General features: G+C 49.9%; 2 protein-coding genes across 2 annotated transcripts; one reads left to right on the top strand and one right to left on the bottom strand.

Annotated features, from left to right (window-relative positions):
* Positions 1-653: 653 nt before the first annotated feature.
* On the top strand, positions 654-5066 carry bco1l (beta-carotene oxygenase 1, like). The gene is made up of 11 exons (XM_037476421.2): positions 654-1030; positions 1440-1568; positions 1658-1787; positions 2040-2187; positions 2274-2421; positions 2886-3100; positions 3278-3544; positions 3630-3735; positions 3801-3895; positions 4183-4294; positions 4372-5066. Exons 1-11 carry the CDS (start codon positions 967-969, stop codon positions 4524-4526), a joined length of 1569 nt encoding a protein of 522 aa, XP_037332318.1. The 5' UTR covers positions 654-966; the 3' UTR covers positions 4527-5066.
* A 337-nt stretch (positions 5067-5403) lies between these two features.
* Positions 5404-13516, bottom strand: eif5b (eukaryotic translation initiation factor 5B). The gene is made up of 26 exons (XM_037474918.2): positions 13371-13516; positions 12259-12375; positions 12005-12068; positions 11767-11922; positions 11175-11679; positions 10945-11084; positions 10780-10857; positions 10556-10706; positions 10381-10473; positions 10219-10317; positions 9972-10031; positions 9592-9872; positions 9409-9516; positions 9215-9325; positions 9065-9132; positions 8840-8981; positions 8635-8766; positions 8113-8295; positions 7862-8023; positions 7627-7758; positions 7418-7549; positions 7273-7349; positions 7027-7191; positions 6747-6885; positions 6510-6671; positions 5404-6030 (listed from the first exon to the last, which is right to left on the bottom strand). Exons 1-26 carry the CDS (start codon positions 13403-13405, stop codon positions 5923-5925), a joined length of 3600 nt encoding a protein of 1199 aa, XP_037330815.2. The 5' UTR covers positions 13406-13516; the 3' UTR covers positions 5404-5922.
* Between the last annotated feature and the right edge of the window lie 135 nt (positions 13517-13651).

Here is a 13651-nt window from a genome sequence, read left to right as displayed (position 1 = left end):
AGGACATTTAATAGTTAATAGTGCTATTAGCACTGTTTACTTCCAGGAAGCTTTTATTGTGAACAGCGTTTTGTTATTTTATTGTAAAGAGACTTTCTACAAAATAAAAGTATTCGAGCCATTCGTCCACTGACAGGATCTAGTGGCCTATGTTATTATGTTCAGAGATGGCAGCGATATCGGCGTTTTTAACATCGATCTATCGGACCGGTGACGTGCAGTTGAATCCTGATAAGAGCGTCCGTGAAGCAGTAAACCAATTTAACCAATTACAAAGCAGGAGATAACGAGTCTGAGGTTCAAAGCTTATCTACTTCACCCTGATAGGTTCATTAAGAAATGAGATCATGATGGAAGTACACACGTTGGATTCATCTTGTGGTGCACATTTGTTTTTGTTATTTGATGATACATTGAAATAACTGGAGAAAAATTAGAGTTTAGAAGAACAAACGATTAGAAGTTAGCGGATATGAGAATTAGAGCTGCAATGATTAATTTGATAATTAACTACATTTATGTATATGTATGTATATATTATAAAATAATAAATATATATTGTCTGTTGACAGATAATCAGTCAGTTCCAGAATTTTTGCAGAAACGTTTATATCAAGTTCTCCTTCAAATTAAAAGCATATGCAGGTAATACATACATACTGACCCAAATAAGAGGGAAATGTTATCAGGTATGTTTAAGGGACTAAGTCTTATTTTGTTTTCTTTGTTGCTTTCAGTCTGGTAATGTGAGGCTTTAATGGGGTCAGAAGTTGCAGGACCAGACCCGCACACTCTTATTGTGAAAAGCAGAGTGAAGTCCACAGCACACCGGTTACATAATCTACTGAGTTTACAGGTTACGGCCATCTGGAGGTGCCTAGTAGACCAGAGAAAGCCACATAGGATCACCTGCTTGGGAAAAGGTGCATTCTGGGAAATATACAACAGGCTCTTAGGTTGAGGAACATGCAGTCGATTTTTGCAAGAAACGGATTTGAAACTCCGGAGCCGATGGAAGCTCAGGTGAAAGGTGAGTTCTAAAGAATCTCAGATAGTTGTAGAAAAGCCTCCTAGACAAAGGAGCTCTGCGCAGTAACAAATACTAATGGATCCTTTGTTCGTCATACGGTTACATCATGTTTGTCGTATTATAACCATAAAACCGCAGGTCATTTTAGTTCATTTATTTTTACCAGAAGTTTTAACTTTTTCTTTTGTGTTTTAATGTTCTTAATGTGGAATTCATTCCAAAGACATTATAATAGACATTTAACAAATAAATGAATAGGTTTAATACAAGGAATTAAACTGTATTACGGATAGTAAAAAAGAACTACTGTGGTGTTCAGATTGTTATTCAACATCGTCCTATAATCCCGTTATACCACAAACACTAATGACAAACAAGGTGAAATACCTTTGTGACCTTTGACCCGCAGGGTCCATCCCGCCATGGCTGCAGGGCACTCTGCTGAGGAACGGGCCGGGTCTTTTCTCCGTGGGCGACTCAGAGTACAACCACTGGTTCGATGGCATGTCGCTCATTCACAGCTTCACCTTCAGCCAGGGTGAGACCAGCAGAGACTCCGAACGTCCTCAAACCGCGGCGCAGGACAGTGAACACGCCGCTGTGAGCCTTTACCTGTCCTTGTTGCAGGTCAGGTGACCTACAGGAGTAAGTTTCTGAAGAGTGACACGTACAAAAGGAACATCGAGGCCAACAGGATAGTTGTCTCTGAGTTCGGGACCATGATCTACCCGGATCCCTGCAAAAACATCTTTTCCAGGTACGGCCCATCCAGGAGATGAAGCGATATAGATCTCTTTTAACCCATGCAGGAGACAAGTAGGATCTGTTTTAGTACATCCGGGGCATCTAGAGATTAGCTTTACTCTATCCAGCACACGTAGATATCTCTTTTAACCCATCGACGACAAGAAGAGATCGGATTTAATCCATCTAGTAGGGAACGTTTTCTATGTGAATGTGGGATTGATGCATTTGTTGTACAGGTTAACTTTTCCCAGGTTCTCTATAGGGCATTCACGCACCTCAGCAACATCATACCCGATTTCACGGATAACAACCTGATCAACATCGTCCGCTACGGTCAAGACTACTACGCCTCCTCCGAGGTCAACTACATGAACCAGATTGATCCCGACACCTTGGAAACCATCGGTAGAGTAAGTTTGTCTCCATCACCTCCTCAGAGTACCAATACTTCCTTAAAGCCACTGTGTTCTCTTCACACGTCTCTGCCCCATTCCAGATCAACTACAGGAACCACATCGCTCTGAACCTGGCGACGGCTCACCCCCACTACGACAACGAGGGCAACACCTACAACATGGGCACCTCCATCGTGGGCATGGGCCTGCCCAAGTACGTCATCTTCAAAGTCCCGGCTGACGCCTCGGGTAAGGCCTGCAGCCTTCTGAAGGTTACCACGTTGGCCCTGGACGTCTTTACCAGAACGCTCTAGAGGAACGTTGCATTTTAGATGATCAACATTGAACCTGAGCTCCACAACTCAACCTCTTTATCTCAAACAATATAATTGATTTACGGTGCCGCAATCTGAGTGTCCTGGATAGCGACTCGATATCAGTCAAGTCCAAGAAGAGATGGCAGCGTGGCAGGAAGAAATACAGATAAAACATCCGGCAACCCAGAGAGTTTCTGCAGTGACGACTAGAAGAAGCAGTCCAAACCAAAGCATGGTGGAGGATAGGTCCCACAGATAGAAAAGCCTAACACCCCCCCCCCCCCCCCCTTCACACGCTATGGGGTTGCTAGCTAGCTAGCCACTAGTCCTGGAAGAGCTGCATCCGTGACAAGTTTTGTCACCATAACAAATAACTAACTTTTTTTCCCGGTAAAGACAACAAGAAGCCGGCGCTGAGGAAAGTCCAGCAGGTGTGTTCGATCCCCTTCCGCTCCGCCCTGTTCCCGAGCTACTACCACAGCTTCGGCATGACGGAGAACTACGTGGTGTTCGTGGAGCAGCCCTTCAAGCTGGATATCGTCAAACTGGCCACTGCCTACTTCAGAGGGGTCAACTGGGGCAGCTGCCTCAAATTTGACAAGGACGACATTGTGAGTCCTGACTTGGAATGACACACCTTCACTAGGGTCTGACTGGAAGTGGTCACATGACCAACACCATGTGACCACCTCCAGTCAGTTGTTGGAATCCATCATGGCTCCCCGGTTAAAGTGAGCGGTGTATTTGTGGTGAAAGGGGAATAAAACTTTCACCCCCCCCCCCCCCAGACTTTGTTTCATGTCATTGACAAGAAGACGGGGAAGGCCAACTCCACCCGTTTCCACGGCGACCCACTGGTGGTCTTCCACCACGTCAACGCCTACGAGGCCGAAGGCCACGTGGTCCTCGACCTGATCGCCTACCGCGACAGCAACTTGTACGAGATGTTCTACCTGCACAACATGCGGCAGGAGACCGAGGCCCTAGTGGAGAGCAACAGGAACTCCTCGCCGCCGGTGTGCCAGAGGTTCGTCCTGCCGCTCCACGTCAGCAAGGTGAAGCCGCAAACCCCACCCCCGATACCCCCTTTCCTTTGAAGCGAGTTGCCCGCGGTAACAGTCGCGGTGATGCATTCTCCAGGACGCCCCCGGAGGATCCGAGCTGGTGACCCTGACAGACACCACTGCCCGGGCGGTGAAGCACGAGGACGGCTCCGTCTACTGCTGGCCGGAAACGCTCTTTGAAGGTTCGTTGTCCCCGTTCGTTGTCTCCTCCACCCCCCGGTTCACCAATGCTTGTTTCCTTCCTCAGGCCTGGAGTTGCCGGCGATCAACTACGGCTTCAACGGGAAGAAGTACCGCTACTTCTACGGCTCCAGGATGGAGTGGTCGCCCCACCCCAACAAGGTGAACCATCTTCTGGGGAAGAGAGTCAGGAGCCGGTTTGTTCTGGTCCAGAATGAAATATCCCAACAGACACTGGTGCTCCCCAGAGGGTGAACCCCACTTGGCGATCCTTAGATTTTTTCGATATTGCGCCACCGGATTCTTCTGTGGGTCCGATAGTGGAAGATATTCATGTTCCCCAGAGGCTGCAACCTTGCACGCTCCGAATGATAAACTGGGATATTTTTGTGGGCCGATCGACCGACGGAGCTACTTATAATTTATCTTGCACTTTTCTCGTTGGACAGATCGCAAAGTTTGACCTCGTCACCCGCGAGCACGTGGAGTGGCAGCAGGAGAACTGCTTCCCGTCAGAGCCGGTCTTTGTGGCGTCTCCGGGAGCCGTGGAGGAAGACGACGGTGAGTGCCGCGTGCCTCCGGCATCAGAAGCGGGATGAGACCGGTTCTGATCCGTCCTCCTTCTGTCCGTCTCTCAGGCGTGATCCTGTCCTCCGTCATCTCGCCGGACCCGAACATCTCGCCGTTCATGCTAGTCCTCGACGCCAGGAGCTTGGAGGAGGTGGCCCGGGCCTCCATCCCGGCCTCCGTCCACATGGACCTCCACGGGCTCTTCATCCCGGCCCCCGTGTGAGGGCTTCTGTCCGAGGAGGCGGAGCTTCTGTTTGGTTTGAACATAATAGAGTCTCTTTTTGTGAAATCAAGAAGCCATATGCAGACGCTAAGGTTTAGGCAGGTATTCGTGGAACGGCCTGCTCCCCAGAGGATGAACCCTTGGAAGGACCCATATGTCATAGTTACTCAGACGAAAGGAAACCAACCTTCATGTTTCAAAGCCTCACGTTGATAATGAAGATCAGCTTCTATTCACTGAAATGGGCCTTTATTGTCCTTAACTGTGATGATTTGAAATGTACTGTCAATTGTTTTTGTTAAACTAAAACTGAAAAAGCTTTGATTAAATTAAACTTTCTTCTATTCATTACTTTATCTAGTTTGAATTTAAGGTTGAAAATGACCACTTCGCAGTAATGTGTATTACATTAAACTCTTTTCAGTGTCCAGGTTTAAAAAAATGCACTTTTTAATGCAACCGATTTAAACACATTTAAACATCACATCGCTCTCTAGGAAATACTCAATAGCAAATATTCAGTCAGAAGTTTAGATTTTGAAACGTGGCAAAGACATATTTTTACTTGTTCGTAGTGACGTCACGTTTGCAGCAGGTGACACTGAGAGCAGTTTTTATGCCGTGTGACGGAATGCGTGGAATAAACATCAAAGCAAAAGATAAAGACCTGACATTCGCATTAGGAAAATGAACTATGTGTCTGCAGCTCAATTGCGTCTTAATGTGCGTCACCGGAGGAACGCGCTACAATGACCACTATTTAAAGGTTTCAGACTCCGATAATAACAACGATTTTGCGCATTTACAATGTTGGACCAATTTCCTATATGTTTGTTTTTTAAGCTTTTTTCTTTTTAAAGGAACAAGAACAAAACACTTGAGTTTACATTCCCAAATCTGTTTGAGAAAATAAAAGCTTTTAATGTGTTCTTTCATGACTGACAGAGTTTCTTCTCCTGAACAGAAGGTAAAACTTCATCAGAAACACATTGACTTTATTTCATCAGCAGATTAAAATCCTCCGTCACTCGAACCTCATAAAAAGTCTTTTAAAGTTAACGACGCCACTTCCGTGTTTTTGGTCTTTTTGTGAAAACCAGAAAAAAAAATACAAATCCCACAATGCACCTGTGTTCCGCCGCACGCCGGCTCACCGCTGAGCTCGTTAAGTCCGGGGGAACCAGAGAAGAAATAATGACAACGCAGATGCTGAAGGACAGGCACGTTGGAATACTGTGTGTGTGTGTGTGTGTGTTTTAAACTTTCACTGTTTACAACAGTAGAAAAAAACTGTTTGTTTCTCACAGAAAAACATTTCTCCCGTTCCCTTTTCAAGCATCGTCCACGTGAAGGTGTGCGTGTCTGTGCGCGTGTGTACGTGTGTGTGTGAGGTCCCTCAGATGATCTCGAAGGTCTTCTTCAGCTCCATAATCAGCTGCCAGTCGTTCTTCGTCATCTCGTCTCGGAACCAGCTCTTCAGAGCGTCGATGGAGGCCCGCGTGATCTGAGAAGAAAAATGAATACATGTCTCTTGTTTCTGTGGGTGAAACGCATCACTTCTTGCAGATTTTTCACAATAAAAGCATGATGGGGGGACAATAGATTGTTAATAGTAGACAGTGAAAATATTAATGTTCACTTCTTTTTTTTATAAACAGAAGATGAGAAAAAAAAATCATTTAATCAAAAAATTTATCTATTGCTGAATACATAATAATTATATGAAAATAAAAAAAAGTTAAATAACCGAATAGAATAAAAATAATGATAAAGAAATCCTTTATTAACTAAAAGGAAAAACATGGCTATAATAAGACAAAAAATACCTTTACTTGTAAAGCTCACTTTAACAGGACACTGTGGGATCAAGTTCCTTAAAATCCACCTTCAAGAACATCAGAAAGCTCTTAATGTGAAATACCAGAGCAGGGAGGGTTAAGGTTCACCGAGAGAAGCCTGACAGAGAAAAACCCTCTTCCTCACCTTGGTGACGATGACGTCGGTGGCCTCGAAGTGGCGCCCGTACATCTTGGGCGACTCCCCAGGGATGGGCTCGATCTTCACGCAGATCTCCTGGCCCTTCTTGGCGCTGTCCACAGACTTGTGGTTCATCTCGATGCTCGTGACGATGCCGATGTCCACGAACTGAGGAGAGGAAGGGAATGAAGATCAGCCAAAGCAGCAGGGACTCTGCTCTTATGAAAGGGTGGGGGCTCTTACCCCTTTCCCGGGGACGCAGAGCGGCGTGCCCTGCCGCAGCACCCCCGCCTCCACGGTGACGCCCATCACGATGGGGTCCCGCGAGTTGAAGATGAACTGAGGGAGAACTCGCAGCTTCGCCGGGAAAACAGCGATGTTCCTAAAAACAAGCGATAAAAACAACACGATTATGAAGCATCATTCAAAACATGAAGGACAATTATTATCCAATAGTCCTCCATGAAGAAACTGTCACAGAGTGGAGCATTGAGAGCATTCATCTGGTCTGTGGTTCTCCTACTTGAACTCGTCCTGCTTGGCCTTCTTGTAGTCCTCCCGGAACTTGGTGAAGGCGTCAAACAGGTGGTAGATGATCTCTGCCGAGAAGATCCGGACCCCCAGGCTGTCGGCCATCTCCTGACTATCCCTCTCCACCTTCACGTCGAAGGCCAGGATCACCGCGTACCTGCACACAGGTAGTTTAATACAACGCACAGGTGTGTGTGTGTAAACATACACGTGTGTGTACACGGCAGCCGTCTCGTACTGCAGGTCGTGCTCCAGCATCGTCGACGCCTTCATGACGTCCTTCTTGTGAACCGGGCCGATGTTGATGCCGGCGTACTGAGGAGACACACAGAGGTCAAAGGGCAGCCTTTCTAGAAGCGTCAGGTGGACGGACAGGTACTCACCGGGACCTTGGAGGTCCGGAGGAACTCCAGCAGCGCCTCCAGGGACCCCAGCGTGGAGGCCTGGACGTAGACTCCTTTCTCCTCCAGCTTGATGCAGCTCAGCGTCTGCTTGAGCTCCCGGATCAGTTCATCCTGAAAACCAGCAGCCGGCATCAGCCCCCCGACCAGTACAGACTGGTTAGACTACGGCATGTGTGCGTGTGCGTTACCCTCAGGACGGGGATCTCGTCCTCCTTGTGGGCCACCAGTAGGGGGAGCCCAGCCAGCGTCTTCTCCAGGTCCTTTCCCAGGATCTTCACCCCCTGAGCAGTGGACACCTCCTTGTGCTTCTCGTACTGGCTCTAATGAATCCATAAAATAAAACAAACCAACCGGCGGATCAGCACAGCCGAAGACGCAGCACCCCGGGCACATAGCTCTCTGGGCTTTTATTTTGAAAATCACCTTGACCCTGAGCTCCTTGAGAGGCGGCGGCAGCAGGAGGCCCCGGATCTGCGTGACGATGGGCCCCTCCACCCCCGGCACGATGATGGTCTCTCCCTCCCGCAGGCAGCCGTTGATGAGGATCACGTCGATGGTGGTTCCCATCCCGGGCAGAGCCTTCACCTGGAGACACCACACGGGTTACCTGCGTCAGAAACCACGCGGCGCCGGGCTCGCCATCAGAACGCCGAGCAACGAGAGGCCCCCCTCACCTCCATGACCTGAGCTCGCAGCTCGTCGCAGTGCGCCAGCCGGCGGGCCAGCATGGTCTGCGTCAGCTCCACCAGCAGCGCGATGAGGTTCCCCATCCCGTCGCCACTGTGGGCCGAGGTGGGGACCAGCGACACGAAGGTCCGCGGGTCTTTGTTCTCGTAGAACAGGGCGGCATTGAGACCCTGGGGAGCAGCGCACACTCGTTAGGTTTCTCTAAACAATCGATCCATCAGTTGACTCTTGGCGATGTTGAGTCACCCCCCCTCGGTATCTTGCCATGGTGTGCGCTGCTAGCTGTTAGCTTAGCTGCTAGCCGTTAGCTTAGCTGCTAGCCATCTCAATGTTGAGAGCCTTATGGACGCGACAATCCAGCACCTTTAATATCTTAGTAAACCAAGTATTGCAGTATTGTTTTAATATATGTAGAATGAAGTGTACTAAATCTTCATCCATGACCCAATCAGATTGCTCGCTCTGCGTGCGGGACGCTGTGATTGGTTTATTCGGCGACGGCGTCACACCTGCTGAGCGAACTCCACGATGACAGCCTTGACCCGCTCGTCAAACTCGTCCTTTGTGTTCTTCTTCTGCTTCTTCAGCGTAGCCTGGACGTCGGTCTCTGGACTCCTCTTCCAGTCGTAGAGGCGGTCCACCTGACGACAGACGACACGGCGGTCAGGTGACAGGGAGGGGAGGGGCACACCTGAGGAGGAGGAGGGGACCCACCTTGTTGAGGGCCACGATGAAGGGGCACTTCTTTTCCTTCAGCAGGTTGATGGACTCGAGCGTCTGAGGCTCCAGGCCGTGCATGATGTCCACCACCAGGATGGCGATGTCACACAGCGAGCTGCCTCGGTTCCTCAGGTTACTGGATCAATGAGTCAATCAATCAATCAGCAGGTACAGGGTCGTTCTAAAGGAAGGTTGAAGTACTCCTGGTGGCTTTAGTACCTGAAGGACTCGTGTCCAGGTGTGTCGATGATCAGCATGCCGGGGATGCGCAGGTTCTCTTTGTCAAACTGCAGACATTCAGATCAATACCGTGTCACCCTGGTGACATCATCAATAAGCCGCGGCGGTGGTGACATCATCGATACGTACGTTCTTCACCATCCTCGTCTGCTCCTCGATGGTCTCTTTGGGGACGTTGGTGGCTCCGATCTGCTGAGTGATTCCTCCGGCCTCCCCGTCCTGAACGTTGGTGTGACGCAGCTACGCGGAGGGGGAGGCAGAGGTTACCACGGCGACCGCTACAGACAGGAAGCTAGCAGGAAGCAGGGTGGGGGACGCCTCACCTTGTCCAGGATCTTGGTTTTGCCGGTGTCCACGTGTCCCAGCACACAGACCACCGGAGACCTCAGCGAGTCCAGGTCGATGTTCTTTATGTTGTCTGCTCTTCGTTTCTATGGAAACACGAGGAGGAGTTAGTGTCATTCCTTCTACAGCTCCTACCTCAACCCTCTTCTCCTCCCTCCCACCTCGATCCTCCTCTTGGCTCTGTCGTAGAGGCGCTCCTCCTTCGTCATCCCATCGTCGTCCTCACTCGCGGTGCTCTCCTCCTCGCTGTCCTTGGTCCTCCTCTTCCCGTGGCTCGACACCGCCGGTGTCGCCTCCTTCTCCTCCTCCTCACTTTCTTCCTCCTCCTCGTCTTCGTCCTCCTCCTCGTCATCCTCCTCCTCCTCCTCTTCCTCGTCGCTGTCTGTGGGCCGAGGAGGCGCGCCGCTGTCCTCCTTCACCTCGATGTGGACTTTCTTCAACTCTGACACAAGACAGTTTATTGGTACTCGAAGTACTGCTCAAAGTACTGAAAGCACTGCAGTACTGTGGGTACCAAAACCTCCTCACTGCTGCTCCTCACCTTTCTCCTCATCGGTGGCGATGGCCTCCCAGTCGTCTACCGCCGGGTCAGGTTTCACCACTGGACACAGAAGAAGAAGAAGAAGAGAGGAGGAAGACATAAAATTGTTGTCATTGGTTACTCTTTATTTACCCGTCATGTCTGAGATGATTCGTCACCAGAGCAGAACTTTGATCTCCTCTTATTGGCGTCTTAGCGTGCGTCACCGAAGGAACGCCACACCAAACAGAAACCTGTCCCAACTCACCCGTCTCCGCTGCTGGTGTCTCTGCAGCCGCCGTCTCTTCGGCCGGCGTCTCCACGGCGACGGGCATCTCTGGGGTCGGTGAGGTCACCTCTGAGGTTTCTATGAGGAGGATGAAGGTTTATAGATACACACACACACACACACACACACGTCATCTCGTACCTTCGGGGGTTGGAACCGCCGGCTTCTTCTTCCTCTTGTCTCCGTACACCGGCTTCTTCTTGGGCGTGGAGTCTTTGGTGGGAACCTCCACACCTGTACAGGTGGAGCACATGGTCACGAGGAGCAGTGGACCCGGTGGGGCTAGCGGTCCTTGTGCTAAGCTACGTAGCCTCACCCTGAGCCTGCAGCAGCTTGAGCGTGGCCTCCGCCCGGGCCCGCGCCTCCTTCTGGGTTTTAGTCAGCAGCTTCCCCTCCTTCTTCAGGCGCTCCTTCCTCTCTTTCTCCTTCTGCTTCTTCTTCTCCTTGCGCTCCTGCTCTATTCGCTCCTATCAGAGGGGGTCAAAGGTCAGAGAGGAGTCGGACGGATGAGACGACACTAAAAAGGAGGCGCTGTGTTACCTGCTCCAACCTCTCCTTCTCCATTTCCTCCAGCCTTTTCAGTTGCTCCTCCTCCTCCCTCCTGGCTTGCTCCTCCTCCTGCAAAAACACAACAGAACCCTCAGAAACACCACAAAGGAAGAACTCGCAACACCTCCTTGACTGCGTTACCCAGAATGCCCCTACCTCTTTCATCTTGGCCAGGGCCTCCTGCATGGCCTTCACCGTGGCCTTGCTGGGTCCCTTCTTCTTCTCCTCCTTCTCCTCCTTCTCCCCCTTCTTCTTCTTCTTCTTGTCCTTCCTCTTCTTGTCACCCTCCATCTCCTCTGGGACAAATAACAATGCAGAAGAAGAAGAGTGGAAACACTGCTGCTTTAATAAAGGTGCGATAATCAAGTCTTGTCTGAGCATCTTACCGTCGCCTGCTGGCTCCGCCCCTTCCGGCTCTGCTGCAGGCGTAGCCTCCTGGGGGGGCGTGGCCTCCTCCTCCATCTTCTTCACTGGCTCTTTCGGCAGCTCCGCGCTGCCCTCCTTCAGCTTCTTCTGCTTCATCCTCTCTTCCTCCTTCTTCTTCTTGTCCCTCTCTTTCTTCTCTGCCTTTTTCTGCGCCGCTGTCTTCATCTTGAAGCCTACTCCTCCCTCCTGCTCCTCCCCCTGCTGCTGCTGCTCCTGTTCCTCCTCCTCCTCGTCGTCGCTGTCCGCTTTCACCCCTTTACCTTTTTTATTCTTCTTCTTTGTCTCCGTCCTGTAGGTGAAGTCCCCTTCCTTTTCGTCTGCTGAATCCTTCTCTCCTCCTCCTCCTCCTCCTCGGACGTCTTTGACCTCCTCCTCCTCCGACAACGAGGCCTTTTTGCCTCCTTTGGTCACAATGCAATGTCGCGGGCCAGCGTCCTCGTCGGAGGGAGGAGCAGGAGGCGGCGCCTGGAGGAGAAAGTATGGAGGCTCAGAAGGGACAAGTTTCAACTTGGACTTAGGGGTGTATTTCTATTCGGGGTAAAGACTCCTCACCTGATCCTCCTTCTCTCCGTTCCTCTTTTCTCCATCGGCTTCAGCTTCTCCCTCGTCGGCTTCCTCCTCCTCGGGGCTGGCGGCGCCCTTCTTCCCCTTCCTGGTCTTCTTCTTCTCTGGTTTTGGAGGCTCTACGATCTCCTCCTCGTCAGCTTTCTGCAGAGTTGAAAAGAAATATATTATTAAAACATCAGAGCTAAACCATTAGCTTCCGTTAGCATGTTGCAGGGGGGCTCACCTTGGGTTTTCCTCCATGAGTCTCCAGAGATAACTCCTCCAGCTCCTTCAGGATGTCGTCCTCACTGCAGGAGAAGCACAAAGGTTAAGACGATGAAGAGGAGGAGGAAGAGAAGGGGGGTTGAATGAGGTGGAGGAGAGGAGGAAGAAGACCAAGAAAGAAGTGGAGGATGAGGACAAGAAAGAGGAGAATGTTGAAGAAGATGATAAGGAGGAGACAAAGGAAGAGGAGGAGCAGGAGATGCGGCGTCGTACTCGAAGTTGTCCTTCTTGACTCCTTTCTTCTTCTTCTTCCCTTTGGGCTCCTTGGAGGCTCCGGCTCCTTCGATCTCTGCCGCCAGAGCATCGATGTCCACGCCGTCCTCCTTGTTACTGAGGACGGATCAATAACAACACGTTACATCAAATCAATAACCAGCCGATCAGGACTCCTCTTGTGCCCGTGGGGGGAGGGGGGGCTGTGTGTGTGTGTGTGTGTGTGGGGGGGGAGTCGGCTCTTTGTCCCGGGACAATGAGGAGCAACGAAGAGCTGCTGACTGGACGCTTTCATCACAGCCTTTTATTACCCATCAGCCACCTCTGCAGCGCCATCTGATCCGAGAGCAGAAAGTACAAACAACTCTTCTGGAGGAGGGACTTACCTATTTTTACCTTATTTTTTACCTTTTAAATTACTGACCTGATATTTTCTTTTAATGGAATTGATTATTGTGGCATTATTTTCTATTTATATATTTACATTTTTGTTTATTTATAGAATTGGTTTTATATATTTCCATTATTGGATATTGATACATTCAAGCACATATAAACATAAAAGCACATAACTTGGCATTAGAACTTAATATTCTGGAATAAGCTGGACCTGAGTATAATATACAGTAATTGTACTACATATTTTACTTTGCTTGTACTCATTGAAGTTACGAAAGGCAGTACGTTGTGTGGAGTATATTAGTACTTGTGTGTGACGTCACATCAGACTCCCAATAGGTGACAGTTACTTTTACAGAGACATCAGATCGTAGGGCTACCGATTAGCTTAGCATCACTGGGGGACACAGTGGCTGTTAGCATTTAGCGACTAGCTTAAACAGGCCGATTAGCGGCCGTTCAGCGGACAGTCGGGGCACATGGTTGATGTTTAAAGTCCGCTTAAAGGGCCGACAGTCCGGGTCCGCGTGAGCTAACGCTAAGCTATGCTAGCCGGGATGCTAGCCAGGCTGGTTTCTCGTGGTTCGCGTCCCGTTAGCCGCTAAGCTAACGGCGGGAAGATAGGCCTGTTGCTCCCGTTTTTTGTGACCTCAGGGTTCAAAGCTGTCAGGTGTCAGTGCGCACAGGTGTCAGCGTGACGGTGTTCTGTCTACCTGTCCTCTCCGGACTTCTTCTGTTTCTTCCCCATCCTGCTGCCGCCGCGGTGCTCCGGTTTCCGGTTAATTCCGGTAGACGCACACGATGGGTTCACTTCCAGGCGAAGATCGCCTAGTAACGGGAATTAAAGTCGAGGACTCACTCCGTAGGTTTTTCCTGCCAACGGAACGCTCTATAAACGACGGTTAAATGTTTTCATTTGCAGTAATCTTCCTCTAATTATATGCATGTCAAGTAAATATAACGAGTGAGTAAAATAACGTGCAGTTATTAAACC

The sequence above is a fragment of the Pungitius pungitius genome, chromosome 3, assembly GCF_949316345.1.
Source record: "Pungitius pungitius chromosome 3, fPunPun2.1, whole genome shotgun sequence".
Lineage (NCBI taxonomy): Eukaryota > Metazoa > Chordata > Actinopteri > Perciformes > Gasterosteidae > Pungitius > Pungitius pungitius.
This window is presented reverse-complemented; position numbering and strand designations above follow the sequence as displayed.